The sequence below is a fragment of the Mixophyes fleayi genome, chromosome 2, assembly GCF_038048845.1.
Source record: "Mixophyes fleayi isolate aMixFle1 chromosome 2, aMixFle1.hap1, whole genome shotgun sequence".
In the NCBI taxonomy this organism is placed as follows: Eukaryota; Metazoa; Chordata; class Amphibia; order Anura; family Limnodynastidae; genus Mixophyes; species Mixophyes fleayi.
The window spans coordinates 319,459,783-319,482,875 of record NC_134403.1 but is presented as its reverse complement, the minus strand read 5'-3'; the positions used below and the strand labels follow the sequence as shown (position 1 = coordinate 319,482,875).

The 23,093-nt window shown below is 38.3% G+C and overlaps 1 protein-coding gene across 1 annotated transcript; it reads right to left on the bottom strand.

The window, feature by feature from the left end:
* Positions 1 to 294: 294 nt before the first annotated feature.
* Positions 295 to 22,826, bottom strand: PITPNA (phosphatidylinositol transfer protein alpha). The gene is given in 10 exon segments (XM_075196715.1): positions 295 to 5,563; positions 7,075 to 7,141; positions 8,710 to 8,832; positions 11,696 to 11,806; positions 13,068 to 13,145; positions 14,001 to 14,084; positions 16,047 to 16,121; positions 18,518 to 18,525; positions 20,597 to 20,688; positions 22,642 to 22,826. Coding segments are annotated over 9 exon segments (789 nt in total). The 5' UTR covers positions 22,812 to 22,826; the 3' UTR covers positions 295 to 5,563; positions 7,075 to 7,093.
* Positions 22,827 to 23,093: the final 267 nt, after the last annotated feature.

Genomic DNA, 23,093 nt, shown 5'->3' with positions numbered 1-23,093 from the left:
CAATAAAGAAATGTGAAAATATAATCAGATTAGGAGGCAATCACCTCCATATTCACTGTTAAAGCCCATACTTTAGAGAATAAGAATATTCGAAGATATCCAAGAATTGTTAACCCAAACTAAGGCTCTATATGGTCAAGGAGCTTTTCAATATTGTTATGCAGACATATGGAGGTCAGTATTAGAACATTACACCAGTTTAGTAGCTGGGTGCAGTGGGGCTGGTAACCACTGATGATTACCCACCCATAGTATGTGTGGAAAGCTGTAATGTAAACAGAAACATCACAAATCAAGAGTCTTCTAGAATATTTATTTCCAATATACCTGCATTGGAATTAGACAAAAAAAAAGGCACAAACTCACATAAAAGAAACAATAATAATCTAGGCAAATCTACAAATTGTACTTATTTCAAAAGGAAGAATGTTATCAAACAATCAGAATCGGTCTGGATATCAGCTGAGGTTCTATTTAAGGTATAACCAGACAAGAGCAGCAGCAGTTTGGATTGAGACCATCATGTGCGATGCTTTCAGTTCAGACTTCCACTTTCATTGTGGGAAACAATTGGATCAATTCTTGTAGAACATGAGCACCACTGTCTGGCAGATACTGGTTTCAAACCAGCACTAAAAATAAACAATGTTAAATTGCACCTGTTGCCTATAAAGATACGAGGCAGCCATTTGTGGGTTGAACCAATCAATATTCGTAAGAATTTAGCCCATCAATTCACTTGGAGTAGTACTTTGTGAATTAGTAGATTGTATTCCTATAACAAATCAGCAGGAAATAATAAGAAGGAAACAGTACTAGCTAGGCAGTTTAATTTTCTCCCACAAAAGGTGTCAGCCCTAGTGTCAGGTATACTTTAAAGGTGTGGTATCAAGTGTGAAACATGCCAAATTTGAGATCTCCACAAATGAAGCAAAAAATAGATTCAAATATACAAAGTTACAACTCCTCCTTTGCAGCCACCGTATGTACAGGAATAAAGCAATTCAAAGATCAATGATTTGCAAACTACTTCCTCATTCCTTTCATGCCATGCAGCCACTTATTAGTATTACACTAGCTGTTTATCCACGCTTCAGACACACATATCAGCAAGTTATTTTATTATAAAAATAATGTTATATTTGTGCAGTTATTGCCTTTTCATCTAATCTATAGCGCACTGCACCAGTTAGATCAATCTCATCACCCTGTAGAATACTTATATTGTATAATACAAGAAAACAGCTTCTTCTGTTTAGGTTCATTCTCTTCCATCAGCTATCTAGATTGTTATCCCTCCAGACAGCCACGTCAATGTACCAACGGTGGATGATAGACCCAGCTTATAAAGTATAATTGCTGAGGTATGCATCTGTTTGCAATGGGAGCTGTGAATCCGCTACCACAAAAACACTGCCAGTCAAGGCCTATGGATGGGTTTACAGAACAAGGAGCAGTTGGCAGAGTAACACATTAGTGGTTCTTTGCACATCACGGGGTAGCGGCACCAGTTTGCCTCGTTTTGCAGAAACGAGATTTCCTTCTGTGGAGATTGAAAACTCAAAATGAGAAAAAGTCTGGAGGGTGTATTTTAGGGCTGTTCCTTTCTGTGGGCACAGCCATCTCCACTCTTTAAAGAATTTGAACCTTGTACAAGTACAGAGCTGGTGGTTTCTGACCCTATACTTTTGATGGGACCCATATTGTGGCTCCATGTTGCACTTTGTTTCCAGTGCGCCTACAAATGAAATTCGCCACCAATGTAATATGAAGCTTCTCAAACAGCCAATTTTTCCCATACATATTTAAGGCAAGCGCCCTTATTTAAATGATTAATTTAAGAGAAATGTGGCTGGGAAAAATGATATGATTATTTTACTTAAATGCATAAAGTGGTGCTTTGGGCTGGAATTCGATGCGACAATAACACTTATGCACTGTGGTTGTGTGTTCTGACAGTGGGCTGTAGCCGTACAACTTGAAGTGTCCTAAGCAGATGTTGTGGCACTTTTTATATGACTTGGAATGGGTCACAGCACTGCAGTGGAAAATACAATTGAGGAAAAGCTGTACAGTGGCTGCATGACAAAATTAAGACTTCCTTTTCCAGTGTGTGCTTGCACTGCGAGCTTGGCTGCAACAGTCTACAGAACCTCACTTTACATAATGCGTTTGTTGACCTGAGACAGGAAGTATTCAGCGATTTCAGGAAAGGAGGAGGAAGGCGGCAGGTAAGGAAAAGTATCTTCAATTGTTTGACCTCAACATAAAAATCTAAAAAGTTGTTTAATTTCATGATACCACACCTTAAAAAAACTCAGATTTCCAATATCTCTTTTTATGTCATTTCTTTTTGCTTTGGTTAGCCTTCATTGCATCACAGAACACAACTGTTACAAGACCAAACAAACAAAACAACACAACAGCAGCTGCTTTCCTGTCAACTGAAACAAATAGAAAGAACAGATCTTATTGCTGGCCAATGAGAAATGCAGGTTATGTAAAAGGTTTTTTCTTACATTGCAGATTGGTAATTGGGCTGATCATATGCCATTATTTTTAGGAAATATATTGCTCAATAAATATGGATCCTTTTGCCCACATCTGTACCTTCAAAGAAAGAAAAACAAAACTATACAGAACATCCAACACTGAATAATAAGGTCGATGTGCGCACCATTGCTGTCTGTATTATGGGGGAATCCAACCACATAAATCATTCGGGGTGTTGGAAGGTGAACTAACTTAACTGTTGCACCAGTAACGCGGACCTGGTGTCTTTAATACAGCAGATATTACACACATATCCTAAAAGGCTAAAAGAAACCTATTTTTTTAGTATATGTGCAGTATATCCATTTCCTCCCCTTGGTTTGAATCAAATGCTAGTAGTCCTAGGATTAGGCTGTCCACAAAGGAAAGGGAGGAAACATTAAAAGTCAATACATGAGGTATTTTTGAAGCTACTGGCTAATACAGTATATAATGCTGGCTGTGACTGGTTACTTCATGAGGGCAGGGCAGTGACCATGTCACATAGGCTTCTGACATGACAGGCACCAGGCAGTTACAACCCAAATGCAGTCAGCTACTTTATTAAGTAAGTAATTGTAGTCCATAAATATGTTAACGTGTATATACTGTCAGTGTGACAGCTCTAGTAACAATTAAAATGCACCGTCACTTACTTAGTCAGGCAGCCATTTTGTTGGTTGCATCAATAGCCATCAGAATGCAACCTATTGGTTAACTGGGAAAGAGTGACATCACGGAGACATGGTACAATGTCAATGTTACTAGTTCCTAGTAAGTGGATTAGGCTGCATTCTCCTGAATAATGGTTCAACCCACAAAATGGCTGCCTCTATTGTTGTAGACAAGAGGTAATTTAAAGGATTCCTACTTCTAATACCCGATCATTTAAAAACATATCTGGAAATACCCAAGTCCTCTCTAGCCATTTTGTAGTTTACCCTTTAGCTGCCCCCCCCACAGCATAAGGAAAGCAGATACAATTTTCATAAACAAAACAAAACACTGCAACAGACAGTGCACTCTGCTAAAAACAAAACACAATGCTTTTTACGTATCTATATATTCGTACTGTTTCCTGTATTCAACCAGTACTTTTTCCCCATCCACTGTCCCACAATTCTATGCAATACAGTATCGGAAACAAACTTCTAATCACCGACTTCACAAAATACACATTTTACCGATTACATTTTTTTTCTTTCACAATCTGCATGAAACCCTCAGGAGGTCCACAGACATTTCAGTCACAGGAACTATAAAAACCCAACATAGTCAAAGTGACATTTACAGTCACTACGAACCATATATACCTAGGCCCACTCTCTTGTCTTCTGACACCTTATTCAATTTATAAAGGACGGAAACAAAGTAGTTCTCTAGCTAGGATTCTCTGCTAGTTACTGCTTGGCAGCCAGGCGCCCGAGAATCAATGGAGCCACAGATCGAGAAGAGGCGGCAATTCAAAGAGCTCTGTGCTGATCTGTCAAATAATTTGGTGGATTCCATAACTAAACATTTTAATAACAATTCTCAATTGACACATTTTCAGAACTGAAAGAAATAAAAAAAAAAAAAAATGCACAGGACTGATGTGTGTTAAAACTAGGAGACATTATCTATATATATTTATATATATATATATATTAAAATAAGCATATTCTATCATCTCTTCTTCAGTAATATTTCTATTTTTAAACAATTCTACTTTTTACACAGTCTAAAACATTTAGTTATCTCTTATGAACTGCACCTAATATTGTAATTATGGCATGATGTAATCTGAGGAGACAACAGATATAGTAGTGGGGGGGGAATAGATGGACTGATAAATGAGCAGTTACATCTAATTTCAGCTAGGTTATTGCACAAATGCTGGTTGCTAAAAGTTTAAAGGAGAACTACACCCAAAACAAAGTGTGCTTACCTGATCCCCCATGGCTGTAATGGTGTGTTATAGTGCATGGCCCAGAGAGCTGCTCATTAGGATAATAAAGGAGCGAGCTCCACAACACTGCTAGGAATTTGGAAAACATCAGAGCAGCGGAAGGGGTTTCCTGCTTGGACTGTAACAGCCATCGGGGATGGAAATACATTTATCTTAAAAAAAAAAAAAAAAAAAAAAAAAAATTGGGTCCAATTAAGTGTCTGCTAGATGATAACTAATCCTGTCAAATTTATGAGCATAATCCATTAATTAACTAAAACTCCCAGCCACAGCTTTAAAAGGGCCTATTTGAACGATTTTTGTTCTTCATATGTGTTTTTTTTTTTGTTTTGTTTTTTTACTTAAAATATATATGAAAGTCTAGAAAAAGAATATGCTTTACTTCAGCTGAGATCAGTAGCAGAGGAGGAGTAGTTTGAGATCAGTTGGAAAGATCAGATCACAATATAAAGCATTTTATGCATCAACTTTGCAGTTATCTAGAACAATGCAAGTAGGGACAGAAAACAAATCTATGAATTTCCTAAATGGAGGGGGAAAAAAAAAAAAAAAAAAAAGATAATCGTGGATGTGGAGCCCTTTAATTTCATAGAGCGTTTGATATATCCGGAATGAATAGAGGTGATGCAAGTAGAATATTGTAGTACCTTTTGTAGTATTTGTACCCATTACTCCCACAGTAGAAGACCACTGAAAGCAATTCATATGTCTCGAAAAAAAAAGTAAAACAAAAAACTATTTGATTCACAATTAATCACAATACTCTTTTTCTAAAAGTGACATTTAAATTAATCTGGAGCTCAATGGAAAACTCTCTAGAACAATGAAAATATAAGAGCAGAGGGCTTTGTTAATACAATATATACACAATGCACCTGAGTAGTGAGCGCCTTCATCACGCAGGTGTGAGAACCTTAGTGCTCGCTTGTTATAGGCCTACAAGCTCACAATATTAAAGGGTGCCTAGAGTAAACTACAAGGGGTTAAAATAATCTGCAAAAACATGTAGTTGGTCTTGATCCAGAAGCGAGCTATCCACCAGGACTGGAGCACAGGCTTCCTGTTCATCATGTCAGTTCAAAACTAAGAACAAAATATAAGAGATATATTAAACAGCATTGGACAAAACTTAAGTGAATATTTGCTTTTCTGTAAACATTTTGCACATCTGTGTAGGTTAGAAAATCTTAACATTTAAATCATATGTTCTTAAGTGTGGTCATAAACTCTCTTTTTGTTGAGTACAAGAACATGAGTTTAGCATGACAGAGAGAGTATCTGTGTTATAGAACGTGTCACTTACATTGAAGCTAATGTTTCTGCATGTAACCAAAAGGTCAATTCTCTTAAATAAATGATATAATATAAAAAAACAAAAAAAAAAAGTTCAATGAGTTTTTCCAGGAAAAATAAAATAAAAACAAATCTAAAATTCACATGGGTAGATAAGATAAAACTAAAAGTAAAAAAAACAGTTTGTCCAGGTGAAAGCAACAGAGAAATTGGGAAGAGTGGTCTGGTTGCATGGGTTGAAACACATGCAGTTCTACAGAGTTTAACATCTTTCTCCTGATTTCTTTGGCACACGCTACCATTTTAAAATTGCCAGCAATGTGGAGGTAGCTCTGATCTGATGCACCATGCTGAATTCAGCGCAATACCCAACGTGCATTTGGGGTAACACTTGTTAGCAATGCATGCGTAAAGTACCAGGAACAGACATCTGCTACTGCATGTAGGAGTCAGATGAGGCTGTTAATCAATCAATAGAAGCATTACAGGCTGGTAGCCCCACTTGGTGCAACATGGAAGTGATACAGATAAAAATAGAGCGAAACGGGGAAAAAAAAAAAATAAACAAAAAAAACCCTGTTAGAATAGTTTTGAAATCACCAAATATCAGTGACTTCTACTTTTGGTGTACATAATGGGTTATATTTGATAAAATGAGCAAGCTTAGTGCCAGTCACCCTCTGATATCCCAGTCTGGGGGCACAGCCATAAAAAGGTTTCATAATGAAAACTTTGAGAGCTAAACATGCAAGTACTTACTGTTTGCAATATATATTGGCCAAGTGCCTATGTGAATGGCTGGGATTCCAGGTGTGACATATTTAGTCTGGTTCTCCCTGCATTGGAAGCACCACAAGTAAACATAATGTCTACCTGTCACGAACACACAAGGAAGGAATCTATTTCTTGGGCTGCACCAATATTCATGAAAATACAGCCTCATGGCTCAGTGAGGTCACCTGTTCTACATAACTGTTCTAGAGCAGGCCTGGACGACCTGTGCCTCTCCAGGTGTTGTAATACCACAAGCCCCAGCCCTGTCAGCTATCAGCAGGCCACCTACTGGCAAAGCATGCTGGGGCTTGTAGTTTCACAACACCCAGAGAGCCACACGTTGTCCAGGCCTATTCTAGAGAATAGATTGGTTGTATTTTCATGGATCCTGGGTCAGCCCTGAAATAAATGCTTCCAATGTGTGCAGACAGAAAATCCTTTATAGCGATTTATCATTATCCAAAATAATAAAATTATATGGACTTTGCCTCCATGAACACAGGAACAATTACACGAATAGTACTTACTGAACTCAATACTTCAGTGCTAATCATCTGCTGCCACCATTCCTTTCACTGGGTCCTTCTCTCTCATCTAAGGTTGAAACAGTATTATTATTCATCTAGTTCACATGAGAAAAGAAGTGACATCAAGCCATATAGAAGTTTTCAGTTACCCTTTGTCCACAGGACACACATTCTACATGCTGGAAGAGGACATTGTGCATGATTCTACCATGGCCAATTACTGCCAGGAATAGATGAACTGGAGCACAAAATAGCTAATAAACTTCTTACGCTGGGTCTGCTCGAATAAGTCATTTAGATTAGTGTGGAATAGGAACATATTAAATAGTGGCTGTGGCATAATATTGTTAAGATGTATACACACATTTAAGCATCCATAAAATGTGTGTATGTGAGCCTTCAGTTGCCTTGATAATAGGAGTTCCCAGATCTCAAATAAGTACTGAAATACAAATAAACCAGGGTGCAGAAAGAAATATAAAATCACTATTGCAGGGTATATATCACTGGGGGTTATGTGCCATATAAAAAAATGTATATATTTATATTTGAATATTTACAGTATACATGGTATAATAAATCCATGCCATATAGAAATGTATATAATTGAATAATCCCCCGCACTGTTCATTATTATTGGGTTGTTCGTTATATTGAATACATATGGGCAGAGAGATCCCCTGTATTGGACATGCTGCAGGGATTTGTTTGTTACTTTTGATTATTTAGTATACTTAATAGTAGAAATAAAATTATTATTAAGCTCATTAGATATCATTGTAGCATTTGCAAGTTTTCATTAAGGATCTCACCAGTGTTGAATACACCTGTTGTTTTTAAGTCTAACCAGATAAAAACAGATTTCAGCAGGTTGAATTCCGTATGTCCAGCTCTAGCTATGTAGCAGTTTTATTATGTATAGGTGGCAAGAAGAGTGAGCTACGTATCTCCACCCATGGAAAGGGTTACCTCTTCATTCTCTGGATTGACGGTATAGTGCTGCTTGTTCAAAGCTAATTAGGAACTTGTGATACCTTCCACTTTAATAAAACATTTATTGTATTATTTGCAGGGCTTTAAGTCAGAAATCCCACATAGAAAGTTGTTGGTTTTTTTATTATTTAAACAGCAAGTTAAGTACCTTTAAAGCGTGCATTATTTTTCTTAGCTGGCCTCCTGCACAGCAATTCCTTTTTTTCAAAATCTAACTGAAGGGCGCAAAGTATGGCTGCTAGTCACACACAGTGTCTCCAAGCATGTCATGTGAAGATGGGGAGAGGAGGGGGGGGATTTTTATAATACACTGAGAAGCGGAGCTCAGAGGGGCGTTCCAAAGCATCTCTGCTCACTACATCATTGCCATGTGATTGTGGTTGCCATGGTAGTCTATGACACTGCATAATTATAAATCAGTAAAACTAGATTAAAGAAACAAACCAAAGAAATGGTAAATACAAATATTCTTCTTACAACCAGCTAAAACCCCACCATGCCTCACTTTTTCATGGGATTGCTGCCTTAAGACACCTTAGTGTACCTTAAAAATGCCCAGCTTAAAAACAAGAAACCCTTCATGTCCGGAGGACAAAAAGAAAAATAGAATAAGTGTATTTGCAGAGACGCTGAAATACAAACCTCATCAAGCTCTCTCTTGGTTTCATCCTCCATCCTGCGAATGTCCTCCATTGTGAGCTCCACCCATTTGTCCAGCCAGCAAAAAAGCTGCCGATGGAAGTTTGTAAACAGCCGCCTCTCTTGCTGATAATACAAATAAATAACTGAATACAATGTTACAGTAAGCACACTGCTAAACTCAAAAAAATAAATAAAAAAAAGTCACAAAGAATAAAGCGTAGAACTCCACATAGGAGGCATCAAACCTTACATTTCAAAGTAATAAGTTACAGTTTTACAATCCCAGCATTTTGCTGCATGGCAATTGCCATAAGGACCTCTCAGTGTGCGGTACTCTGCTATTTATGCTGTGAGAAAATACAAATTTTACAGGACTACCGTTTGCGTTCGGGTTTTTTTTTTTGGTTTTAAAACAAAGGTCATTCATCTCTTACTTTTTCCATTAAGTGCCGATATGTATGGAGATATAAGAGTAAAGACATTCTAAACATGAGCACGGAGCACCAGATTACTGTATGAAGAGAACCTTGAATTTATAAATACGAGTCACCTTTACTTAACTCCACTGACATAACAAAACACTAAAGAAAATATATTTTAGCAATGTGAGTAGCATAGTACCAGACCTATTTAAAAAATAAAATAATAATAATAAATATTATAATTAATAATAATGAAAACAATCCCCTTATTTATATGCTCAGGACAGGTTTGGTCTGGGACTTAAATGTGTTAAATTCACTCATGTTAGTGGAATATTCGTGTTCATTCGCCGCCATTGTGTGCTCATGCTCTGGAGACTTTAGCAATTAATACTGCTTATGGAGACAAACAATAGGAGATTGCATGGTTCAATATGAAATGTACTTAACAACAAACACAAATTAAAGACACAAACATCTGTTGTTTATCCCTTTAAAAGTCATAAGGGAATCTCTTTTGCTACAGTAGTCAAATTAGAAATGTCAATTAAGCAATATGAATAGATCGCTGCAACTTCATATAATATAGCCCTGACATTAATGATAAGTACTATTAGCTGGAGGGTCAATACGCAAGCAGCCAATCACAAGTGGATAGACAGCGCTGCCGACAATCACCATCACTATTATAATATATAAAAGCTCCAACATATTATGAAGCTTTGTACATTGAGAACATAATCATACAAATAAATAACATACAATGATATGAAAAAGTAAGGATGGCCCTGGTCAAATGAGCTAACAAATGAGCTAGCTGTGAGGAACACTTGATATGGAAGGTAGCGAAATAACATTTGTAGATGCTGGTGGGGAAAGTGGGTATCATTATTGCATGAGCCCTCCACTACCCACAAGAGTTCCTCCTCCTAATGGGCATATCTGGAAATGCATTGTCTAATTGTGTGTACACTTAGGGGAACATGCCCTTATTGTACTCTTCATATGCTCCCCCCGATACGCAAATATGTATATACGGACAGTGGTTGAAGTGGAAATTTAGAAGTGGTGGTATGGAAAATGTAATTGAAGTGTAAGTGAATGGAATTTGATAGTTATACAATGGAGGCAGTAGGAAAAGTGGCAGTATGGTGTACAACCGTATACACCCCCACTTTGACCACTGTATACAGAGGTAGGCATATGAAACTTTGGTGTACGTGCACCATACAGAAATGCACATCTTACACACAAAAAAAGTTATGCCATTCACTGCCAGAATAAATCAATAAGCCTCTACTAAGATGATTCAAGGGAAAACAAACTTATTTATCTTTCTGGTCCATTTAGTATACATATATCCCCCATGGATTGTAAGCTTGCGAGCAGGGCCCTCTTACCTCTTTGTCTGTATTACCCAGTATTGTTTATTTATTGTGTTTGTCCCCAATTGTACAACGATACAGAATTTGCTGGCGCTATATAAATAAATGTTGATAATATATCCCTATAATTTTCTCTTAATCCTTAGTGAGATCTCATGCATCCACTGGAAGATTATTCATTATATTGAGCACACTTTCTGTAAAGTAATGAAGGTGGGAGGAATTATGAAACAAAAATGTATGACATTTTTTATATAGGAATCTAATCAAGAGTGCCAATAATTAACTGGTGTTGTGGTAATGTTACACACTACCACCAAGCTTTCCTCCCAGTCACTGATAAGCACCACTGGACACGCTAACAAGGAGTAAAACACCCAGGATCCCCCCCCCCCCCATTAATGATAACAGATCACAGATCCTATAAGTAAATATATGTATATTCAAATTGTCATGGACACTAATGGCTCTGTTCCAATGGAATGTATGGTTAATATTTAATTGTATCATGGTCAAATCATTACAACAGCCACTGTCAATGTGCAAACATACAGGTTTAAAGGAGTAACTCATCACCTAGGCTTCCCCAAATTATAAGACCTTATTTTAAAAAGTGTTTATATTAAAACTTTAAAAGGCCTTTTATATTGGAACTAAAATGGATGTATCACACTTACATGTACTAGTTAGTTACAAAACGCTGTTTACTTATTAGTTTTATCTTTCTGCTCACTGGATGCTGCCATGTTTCTGAAGCAATCCATCCCACATACTATGTCACTGACTTTGCCTCTGTAAACCGCGTGATGTAATACTGGTAATAATTAGAGGTAGATAATGGACATTACACTGGGATAAAGTGCAATTTCATGGCTAACAATACATTTCCACCAGGACGTCATCAGAAGTTTCTATACGGAAAGTACTAAAATTGTGGAACTGATGACAAACAGTATAAATCAATTAGTGTTTTAAAATATGTAAAAAGGAAATGTAATTAACTGAAATCGGATATTACGCAAACAAAAAACTAGAATGTTTATTCCCTTTCTGCTCTTCTATGGCTATAATAATGGTAGCAGCCACCTTTTATCAAAACGGAAATCCAATAATCTGTTTCACCATCAGAGCTCGAAGACTGGAAACTGTGGGTCAGTAAACTGCAATACCATTACTCACCTTTTGTATGAAGCTTTCCACTTTGTTCTGCAGGCCCCACCACTTGAATTTGACAGTCACCAGCTTGTAAGCACACATGTGAGGGACATCCTTCCGCTGCCCCAAGGTTTTCTACAGGAGGCAATGTACACAGATTACTGACTGCTGCAAGCACACAGAGGTGCTGTAACCCATTACAGCCACACAGTTTACAGCTTTCGATTTCTAAACTTTACTAGAAAAATGGAACATTAAATTGGTTACTAAAACCTACAGCTGTTTTGTTCGGCCACGTATACACCAGCTTCCATAACTGTCCCCTATTAGAGGAGATAAATTGTACTTTTTGCTGTCTAATACAAAAACAAAAAGCATTGTAATCAAATCAGTGAATAGGGTTGTCACTAACAGCCCAACCTATCCAGGTTAGATTTCTGATCTAAAAATAACATTGGCGCCAACTACCTTTTTTTTTTTTTTTTTTTTTTAAATCATTCAGCTTGCGTCTCCTAGGAGAGTCCGATTCTCAACTGCAAATTACTCACCCTTATCTACAGTCTGTAACTATTCATCCTGCCTACATGATTTCTCCCTTGCTGCTTCCTAATCATGAAATTCCTTACCACACCCAATCACACTGTCCCACAGGCTTCAAATCTTTAGGCCGACCCTATTTATTATTATCATCATTACCATTTTTTATATAGCGCCACTAATTGCGCAGCACTGTACAGAGAACTCATTCACATCAGTCTCTGCCCCATTGGGGCTTACAGTCTAAATTCCCTGACAGACAGACACACAAACACACACACAAACACACACACACACACACACACACACACGGGTCAATTTGATAGCAGCCAATTAACCTACCAGTATGTTTTTGGAGTGTGGAAGGAAACCGGGGCACCTGAAGAAAACCCACGCAAACACGGGGAGAACATACAAACTCCACACAGAAAAGGCCATGGTCGGGAATTTAACTCATGAGTGGTTAGCACTTCTGTAAGGCAGAAGTGCTAACCACTTACCCACCTTAGACCCTACTCCCACCTATACTACCCTCACATCTGTCCCAATCTCCAATCAGAATGTAAGTTCTGGCATGACTACCCTTTGCTTTCAGGTCTGCATTTATATTGTCTACCATGTATGTCCCTGCTTTACGTACGCCCTGTTTTCGCCACAGTCCATCGGTGCAGAGCTCAATGATTAGAATAATAATATTGAGCAAATAATAATATTCTCTAATAACACTAAACACTTTGCTGTGATACAAGCACTGCCATGTTATGTCATATGACAAAATATACAGCTCAACAGAAGTTGGCATTAAACATTTATAAAAGGCCAATGTAACCATAGTGTGGTAAGACAACCATACAATTACCTTCCAATCAGGAGCTAGTGGTCCACGACAAGTCTTGACAGACTTGAATTTTGCTGGGTCCTCTTCTGGTTTATAATCCTAAAATGTTCAGGAAAAAAAAAAAAAATACAAAAAAACTTTTTTCCCTTCACATTAATTTCTCTCTTTTTTTTTTTTTTTTTTTTTTTTTTTTTTACACCATCTCAACATTAACTACAAAACAGATCATGGACAGCAGCAGCAGGCGGTTTCTACTTGGCCAGCTGTTGAACTACAAATCCCAGCATGCTCTGCCAGATGAGTATTAGCATCAGGCTGTAGTTTACAGATATAGTAAATAAAAAAACAAAAACAAAAACAGGATCTAGAGCTTTATTGGTACACAAAATGTGGCAAGTGTTTGCCAAATTTTAATATATTAATGATATACACTTGAACTTTATAGTCTAACTAATGCATATTGTTTTATACTGCATTTTATTAGGATGCCTCCACTCTGCTATTCCCACTAGTTTATATTTATGACCAGCAGTCAGACATTTACCAAAAGTTATTTGCAACATTCAAAAAAGTAGAAATTAATGCATTGGGCAACATGAATTCAGTGGTACATTTAAAAATAAATAAAGTTATAACATACATGCATATAGTGTGACAGAAAAGCTGGAACTAAACTGGTCAATCCCTCATGAAAACACGTAGCAAGGACTTATGGTGCTAAATGCCTGTGCAGTCAGTGAGCACACAAGGTTTATGTGCAGTACAGATCAATGATGTATATAATGGATAGCCGAACAGTAGAGCGTGGACACATGCTATTAGTCTAAGCCCAATAAAGGAAAACACTGCTTTACCTAAAGCAACCGCTTGTTTTAGGTAAAGCAGCTTATGTTCCCTGCTCCTGAGTTAACATAGAGATAGATTTTCTATATCTCCAATGTGTTATGTACTAACCTTGGAGAGAACCTGGCTGCGATCTGCAATATCGATTTGTACTACTTCCACGTTCTTCCAGACGTCTGGCTCTAACTTATGCACCTGTAAAGATGGATAGCATTGATACAGCGATGACTCCATAGAACACCTTGAATGATATTGTAGATAAAACGACTGCATTGTGTCCCTGAGGAATAAAGGTAGCTAACAACGGCATGTCAAACTTTTCCTGGTCACTAGCTATGTCCATTATTATTTATTATAAAGTTGCGATAGAACACAGGTAACAGGACAAGTAGCATGACATAACACAAGATACAGCCATATTCCTATTGTTTCATGTTGGGACCCAGGACATGGCTATACCATTTAGAGTGGGTCTGCATAATTCTCTATTTGCACACCTATTGCAGACTGCCAACTAATATACTGTTCCTGTTTAAATGTTTGTTTAAACTTTCTATTCATTATATCGTAACAATTTGCTTTTTTATACACAATAAAAATAGTATATGAAATATACAGTGTTCATTACTAAACAATTTTATTTGGTGGGCTTACATTAAGAACCACTGGTGTAACTAAAACCAACTGACATGGATAAGCCCACAATGTTGGTAGACCAGCTTAGATGTCCCAAATGTTATCCATGCAAGCCATGACTACTAAACAAAGAGGGCCCGAGATATTAAAGAGTAAAGTAAAAAAAAACAAAAAAGGAGTAACTTTGTACATTGGCAAAACCATGTTGCAATGGAGGGGCAGGTAAATTTAAAATGTGGGGACAGATTTATAGTTGGGGAAGGGCATGTCCTAGATCAGTGTTGGCTAACCTGTGACACTCCAGGTGTTGTGAAACTACAAGTCCCAGCATACCCTTCCAGCAATAAGCTGCTATATATTGGCAAAGCATGCTGTGATTTGTAGTTTCACAAACATCTGGAGTGTCACAGGTTAGCCAACACTGGTCTAGATCAACTTTAAATTTCAGTGTAGAAATAAAGCTATAAAGTATTTGTGAGTTACATGAAAAAACAGCCAGTATTTTCCTTATGTGCAAAATAATAAACTAATTTTCACCCTTTGCATTGTAACATAGTTTGTCCAGGAGCAAACTTCCTCCTTTTTTTTTTTGCTTTCTCCTAAATGACTCCGGCTCAAAGTGTTTGACACGAACCATCTACAATAATACAGGCTGCATCTCCGATCTGCCAACAGGCTCAAAATACATCCAAGACATAACCAACTAATAATGCCAGTACTTGAATACAATTTTGCAGGACAAACAAAACAGACCAGTTACATCATACAGACTGCCAAGATTTGTTCCCAGTCGTAGACCCAGCACTCACTACCGTAGTCTGTATGAAGAGCTAAACTGGGATAGTTTATCTTTGCAATTGAAAGAACATCACTCAACATTTAGGGGCATATTTAATTCTTTGAAGTCCCGGCGGCGTTAAAACTATTACCGTTATTACGGTAATAGTAAGCTGGATTTCAGCGCGCAGCTCCCTGAGCCGCGAGCTGAAATCCAGCGAGAAAACTACCGTAATAACGGTATTTACGCGCACTTTTACCATAATAATAGTAATAGTGCGCACGCAGTGAGTTTTTGGGCGTTTTCGCCAACAATTGAATATGCCCCTTATAGTTAAATCAATTAGCAAACTGATCAGTGGAAACTAGAAACTACCTCCGGTCAATAACTGTTACCCATGTCACTTAAGAGTGGTAAAACACAGGTTTCATGATACCAAAAATAAACCTAAGATGAGGTTAGTATGAGGCTTGATACCAACTGTAAGCTTATGGAACATTCCTGGAGAAAGTAAACCAAAATAAACCCAGTTCAAAGTAGGAATTAACTGGATATTATTAGCTGTACTGCAATAATACACTTTGTTCTGCCATGTTTCTTACACAGGGAAACTAACAAAAATTTAGGTCACGAGACCCATTTGCAATCTGGCATAAAAAAAATAAAAAAAATAAAAACATGTATCATCATTACGATTGAAATGATTTCTATAGCAATAAAGAGGCGTTGTGTCAGACACTTACATTGTCTTGTGTACCCAGATCAGGCTTGTGCCACGTCTCGATCTTAATCAAAAAATCATCCTTCATGTATTCGTTCTGAAAAGTAAGCACAGGTCTTACTGAGGCATCTATGAAAATATTACAGTTTACTTTAATGTGCCAAGATGATTAGCTGCAATTAGGTACATATGGTGACTTCAATGAGTGGGAGATGAAGCAATGTGGCCAAATTATTATTATTACAAACGAATCAGTCAGTCATGTTTAATACCGTGGTAATATGTACGTTAATAATTGTTATTTACTCTTCCTTACCAAACACAAATTTTCATTATTCTTTACAAATCTGAAGCTAAAACATAGGGCCCCATGTAAAATATTGTTAACATTACAGAGAGCAATTAATGTAATAGTTAGAACAGAGACAACGGTTAAGCTATTAATGCAAGCACATTCCACAAGGAGCCACTGGCAAATATACACAGGGGAGAACTTTACTCTGTCTGGAAAAAAAAATTAAAGAGCACTAAAATGTGACAGGGGCCATTTTGAATCCATTGCATGAATAACTGATTACATTGTGTGGTAGAACACAAACGAAAAGGTCACAGAGTTGGCTGGGACGGCAATGGCAGCTGTGAAATCTCAAATGCCATCACAAGGATTTTCCAAGTGGCTGCTTTGTTTAGAAATGAGAGAGAAGATATATCTTATGGAACATTATTTATTTCACTGTACTTTCTAGAAGGACCTTGTAATATATATATATATATATATATATATATATATATATTGCAGTTTTCACCACAGAAAAACTCATCTTTCTGTATTAATGAATATGAATGGGTTGTGTCATGTTAACAAAAAAAATCCAATTCAAACCACTTCCTCACACGGATGGACAGACAGACTGCTAATTTGGTTTGCAAATTATATATTGATCATTTTCCAAAAATGGATTTGTTATTACTAGATGACCATTATTTTCGGATTTAGTCAGACAACATCCTTCAGACTCCGCTATGATTCTGAACTTGGTGAACGTGATCAGAATTACTACTGAATGTTCCAATTGAAAATAAACTGTGCCGCCATAAGAAACAACAAAAAAAGAAACGCAAAGGATGTTGTGGGGATAACGTTTATAGCCATGGTAATCATGGGAATAGTACATAGTCCTACTGTGTGCCAGTTTAAGGTTCTCTTATAAATTATATGGTTTGTTATTTTTATCTCCATAACTACCCCATGAGCAGAATCCTGGCAAATGATAGTATTATAGTGGGACTGTTAATGGAATATAGTTAGGGCTCTTATGTAATTTGGCTGCTGGTGGGGGCAATTTATGTAATGTGGGGGCTATTAATGTAATAGAAGATGTGAGCTCAAAATGTAATATTGGGTTTTTGGGTGCCTATTTATTGTATGTGGATGGGGATTTAACGACAGGGCTGGTTGGCAGAAGGGGGAAGGGAGGAAAATGTGTTCAGTTGTTGTTCAGCTTTCCAAGAGGTGAAAAGTTCCTATTCTTTTACCATGCAGAGCCCCAACATTCCAGGTCCCTCAAAACAGCCATGGAACTCAAGACGCCAGCAGCAGCTGGTAGTCAATGTTTCAGGGACAGGTACGAAAGAGCACAACAGTCTGCCAATGGTCCTGCATCCAGTGGGATTGTCCAAATTTTGGAGAAGTGTTCTAACTTAGTCCTGACTGCAAGGACGGATGGGCGGTATGTTCCACTTCACACTACTCTCCCAATCTGCCCGGCAGCAGCTTTGACCCTGCTGCAGTATCCAGTGGAAAGGTCAAAATGCTGCACTGCACAGCTCACACTGCTTGTTATACAAGATGCGGGAGCACTGTGGGGGATGGACTTGGGGCAGACATGTGATGGGGATAATGGTCGAGGAGCAGATGTGATAAGGGGAGAGTGGGAACGGCATATTCTACACATGTTCCCCCACCATTCTCCCCTTGTCACATATAAAGGGGGACCCCTAGCACTACTCTGGAACAGAGGCCCACTAAATACATAAAATGCCCCTAGATGCAATCATTTAAACATATACAACTCTTGTGTTTCACAATCGTGACCGGATAGAAGACTGGGACTGTCAGGGAACTGAAGTGCAGCACAATTTTCAGAAACAACGTAACATGAACCAGCAGCTCTGAGAGCCAAGCAGCCATAGATTCGGGTGCCTGCACAACTCTGCTGTTCACATGAGCAGCAGTACAAGTCATGGGTCAGTCTGCACAATTCTCAGAGCTTTGCTCCCATCCCACTTGAAACGCAGAGAGCAAATCCTGACAGGAAGTTTGTCCAAACAAGCCCTCAGTGGTAACGAACTAAGAAACGCTTCTGAACTGCAAAGTACAGTAAAACCATTTATAGTATTGTTCATAAAAACTTAAAATGGTGCTGTAATGTCTTTTTAGATGACACATCTACACTATTAAATACCGTATTATAAAATGAAACCCATACTTACTGTAATTACTGCTCGGTGACACATGGAAAGCAAAAGAAAAACAACAGTTATTAATTTTTATTTTGTAGAAATTAGCAATGCTTTATTATCCTGGATTGTTTTGTTCTTTTATGAAGTAGCAAGAGGGATAAACGCAGTCACCTGCTACAAAACTCAATAGCTCAGCTGCAATTCATTTTCATAAAGACCTTTTCTAGCTGCAACTTGGCTCTTCTGTGAGCTCCATGTCACGAGCCGCGATGGAACGCTGCATTCTGGCGTGATCTAGCAGCCAGGCGCGTGCAGTAGTTCCTATGCTCTGTTATTATTCTTTGGGATTATCTTTGTGGTATAGAGTAGGAGGGTGTAGGGACATCCTCCAACTCCAGTGGGAGCTCTCGTATGATTTAAACTGGTTAATTTATATATTTATACATGCTTCCTGGTTTATGTTATTACCTATGCCAGTTCTGACTAGTAATTAATTAGCAGCCTCCTGAGGCTGATTGTCAGCCCTGTCCTCCACTGTCCTGATTGGCTCTTAGTACTATTTAAGGCAGTTAAGCCTCACTGCCGGTTATAGATTTCTGTTTTCAGTATTGCTGCCTGCGATTGCTTTTTCGTATATGACCTCTGCCTGTTCCTGGATTCTGAACCATTGCCTGTGACCCTGAGCTTCTGCCTGTTTCTGGATTCTGAACCATTGCCTGTGACCCTGAGCTTCTGCCTGTTTCTGGATTCTGAACCATTGCCTGTGACCCTGAGCTTCTGCCTGTACCCAGACTCTGAACCATTGCCTGTGACCCTGAGCTTCTGCCTGTACCCAGACTCTGAACCATTGCCTGTGACCCTGAGCTTCTGCCTGTACCCAGACTCTGAACCATTGCCTGTGACCCTGAGCTTCTGCCTGTACCCAGACTCTGAACCATTGCCTGTGACCCTGAGCTTCTGCCTGTACCCGGACTCTGAACCATTGCCTGTGACCCTGAGCTTCTGCCTGTTTCTGGATTCTGAACCATTGCCTGTGACCCTTATCTTCTGCCTGAACCTGGAGGCTGAACCTGTGCTTGTGACCCTGTCCCTTCTGGTTTCTGACATCTCCACCAGTGCTCTGTCCAGTCCGCAGATCTCTGGCCTGTTCTATACTGTGCATTACCTCCTGTACCTGTGCGCCGCCGTGCGAGTATAAACTTGTACTACTTTGAACATAAGTCCTGGGGGCATCAGAGTACCTGTGAGCATACCAGTCTCTAGGGGAAAGGCGGCTGCTAAAGGTGAAGACCTCACCCGCTTGTTCTACAAGTTTATGCCGCACTGGTGACCATAACACTCCAATTGGTTGCTGATTTTCACAGAAGAGAAAGAACCTGAATGAGTGAACAGGTTACTGAAAGCTAGAACTGCTCCAGACCTGGTCCTAAGTTTTATAGCGCTCCCTACAGGTTACTATTGTGTGCTCCTGTGTAATGTATGTATACATCAATAACAGTATCACAGGAACGTATCAATATAGTTGAATTACACAGTTCGCCAGTTTGAACTGTATAATATTGTGGTGGGCATTAGTGGGGTATAATATTGTGGTGGGCATTAGTGGGGACCCCTTTCTCTCAAAGATTTTTGAACTAGAGCCCTGGAACACTTAGTTACATAACTGTCAAGTCACTAATATTATATCATGTTATAAACAAAACCCATTGACAATAAACACAAGGTACTAATAACTGTATGTGTGAAAGGTCAGTGCTCTCAGGTTTAAATCCAGTTCAAGAGATGTTACACTGGACACTGTTCCATTTTAAAAAGAGTAGGTCAGGGATACCGACATGAAAGATCTGTAGGGAGACAAACGCAGCATGCTAGTGCCAAGTGTGCATCTTTTTAGCCCTTGTGCCTCTCCCAAGCTAGGTAATAAGATGCTTGTCAAAATGGTCTGAATTATTCATGTTAGAACAGTGCAAGTGAGAAGCACATGCAGATTAGGTAACAAAGTCACAACTAGAGCAGTGAGCCTGCACAGTACCAAGTCAGTCTGTTGTTACAGAGTATACTGCTAATAAGAGACAGAACTGCTATTCAGCCGGCAGTCACAATACTCACTGGTTCGGCAGTAAGGATAAGCATTCCAGGCCTTCTCGTGCATATTTAGTGCTCCCTCCGGCGCCAACATCCTTACAAATGTCGGCACTTTGCTGTACACAAGACAGACAATGAAAAAGTTTTGTAGACATAAACAGCACAAAAGCCTAATTTCAAACTCTGCATCATAAGGACAGTAAGAGTAAAGGCCGAAAGAAATGCAAAACAATGTTCTTGCTGAAACCTCTAATAAAAAAAGTGAACAAATCAGATGAAAAAAAAAAAAGACCTTAAAAACATACAAAACCAAAAAAATACAACTACCAAGGAACATGTTCGAGGGTGTATGAGAAACACATGAGGTTTTTTTTTCCCAGTATAAACCACAGACCACGCTGTAAATCCTCAAATCATTGTACTAATAAATGTTACATTACAATTAGAATTAAAAACCCTTAATCAAAATACTCCTCAAATATGGTGAATAACTGCAAGTATACAGCCTCAATCACATATATTTTCAGGCAACTAATGTGGGGATTTTTTTTCCTAAACAGCACAACCCTTTTCTCATTGAAAGTATTTAAAGAGGACATCAAATCATGCTTCCCGAATCTATACAGCATGTTTAAAGCCTTGAGCAGCAGGTAAATATGTCACTTTTGATAGCTGTACCTGGTCAGATCAGGAGGATTTATAGTATAGATAATATATAGCTACAGAAATGCACTTGCTGCTGTTCGTAAAATGAGAGGTTAATTTGCAGGACATAAAGCGGTGGCGACTGTATATACACTATATGGGCAAAAGTATTCGGACGCTTGACCATTACACCAACAGGGACTGTAATGACATTGTATTCAAATACATATACTTTAATATGGAGTTGATCCCCCTTTTGCAGCGATTACAGCTTCCACTCTTCTTGGAAGGCTTTCTACAAGATGTTGGAGTGTTTCTGTGGGAATTTGTGCCCATTCATTCTGTAAAGCATTTATGAGGTCAGGCACTGATGTTGGATGAGAAGGCCTGGCTCGCAATCTCCGTTCCACTTCACTTCACCCTAAAGGTGTTCGATGGGGTTGAAGTCAGGGCTCTGTACGGGCCAGTCAAGTTCTTCCACACTGAACTCATCAAACCATGTCTTTGTAGTCCTTGCTTTGTGCACTGGGCACAGTCATGTTGGAATAGAAAAGGGCCTTCCCCAAACTGTTGCCACAAAGTTGGAAGCATTGTCCAAATTAACTAGGTATGCTGAAGCATTAAGATTGCCCTTCACTGGAGAGAAGGGGCCTTGTAACACTTCAAATGAAGGCTGCTCTTACATCCCTGTATGGCAAATTGTAGTTAAGAGGGGGGTGGATGTAAAAATTTAGTTTGATGACCAGCAATTTTCATTCAGTAAGCTGTGTTTATTGTATTACAGTAAATGTTACATAGTTTATTAGTGTGTTTATGTTACACTGAAGAGCCTGTGCTGGGTGGATTGTGTTTTTTCCTATTTTAAATTAAATTCAAAATATCCAAATTGTGATTTTTTTAGAATTTTATTTAAATGACATGAACACTACATCATTAGGCAATAAAATACAAGATTTTAGTACTTAACTTCTTTAGTATTATATGCTCACATGAAGCATTGCTCAAGAATATTCCTAATTCACAAATTTCAATGCCAAGTGGACTTTGAAGCATCCTGGCGAGAAATCTTGTTGCCTCTACCTCTAATAGGGATTACACCGATGTCTGATTGAACATATGGGAATTGAAGTTCGGCTGCGAGATTCACAGATTACAGGTTATCGGGAAAAACTACATTTCTCTTGCTAGACTCAAAATATATTAATAACCTTGATGTATGAAAATACCAGTCACACTGAAACTTACTGAGAACCAAGGTGCAGCTATATTTACTGCCAATCACGCTCATCCGCAGAAATGACCCAACACGTTCTTTCAAGAAAGTCAAATATTTTGAAACACAAAAGTATGTATGAAAATGTTTTGAAGAGATAAGTAGTAGGTAGAACAATACTACTTTTATTGAAAAACAAAATACAACTTACCTTTGTAAATGATAAATCTTGTGTGTGTATTGACCCTTCTCCCCGTCCTTCTCATAAGGTTCATTTACAAGTACTTCCACACCTTCACCCCCTCCTGTCTCATTCTTACTGGCTTCTGCTACAGAGTACAGCTGCCCCACTTGGTACTGAAAGAGTTAACACAGAACCATTCCTTCAAATTGGTGCAGTGCACGGAAAGTTACCGTGGATTAGAAAGATTTAAAAAAAAAAAAAAAAAAAAAAAATTACACATACAATAAGTAAAGAGGTATTTGCACAGTCAAAAATGATAAACCTCTTTATATGTTAAACATGCGTCTGGTCTCGTGTTGCTATTAAGCATTTTCTTGGTGCTTTAAACAATCTGCAAAATTCTGTCTCTCCATTTTTATTAATAATTAATGATATTTAATGCAATGTTTTAAATATTTTAGCATTGATCTCACCATAAA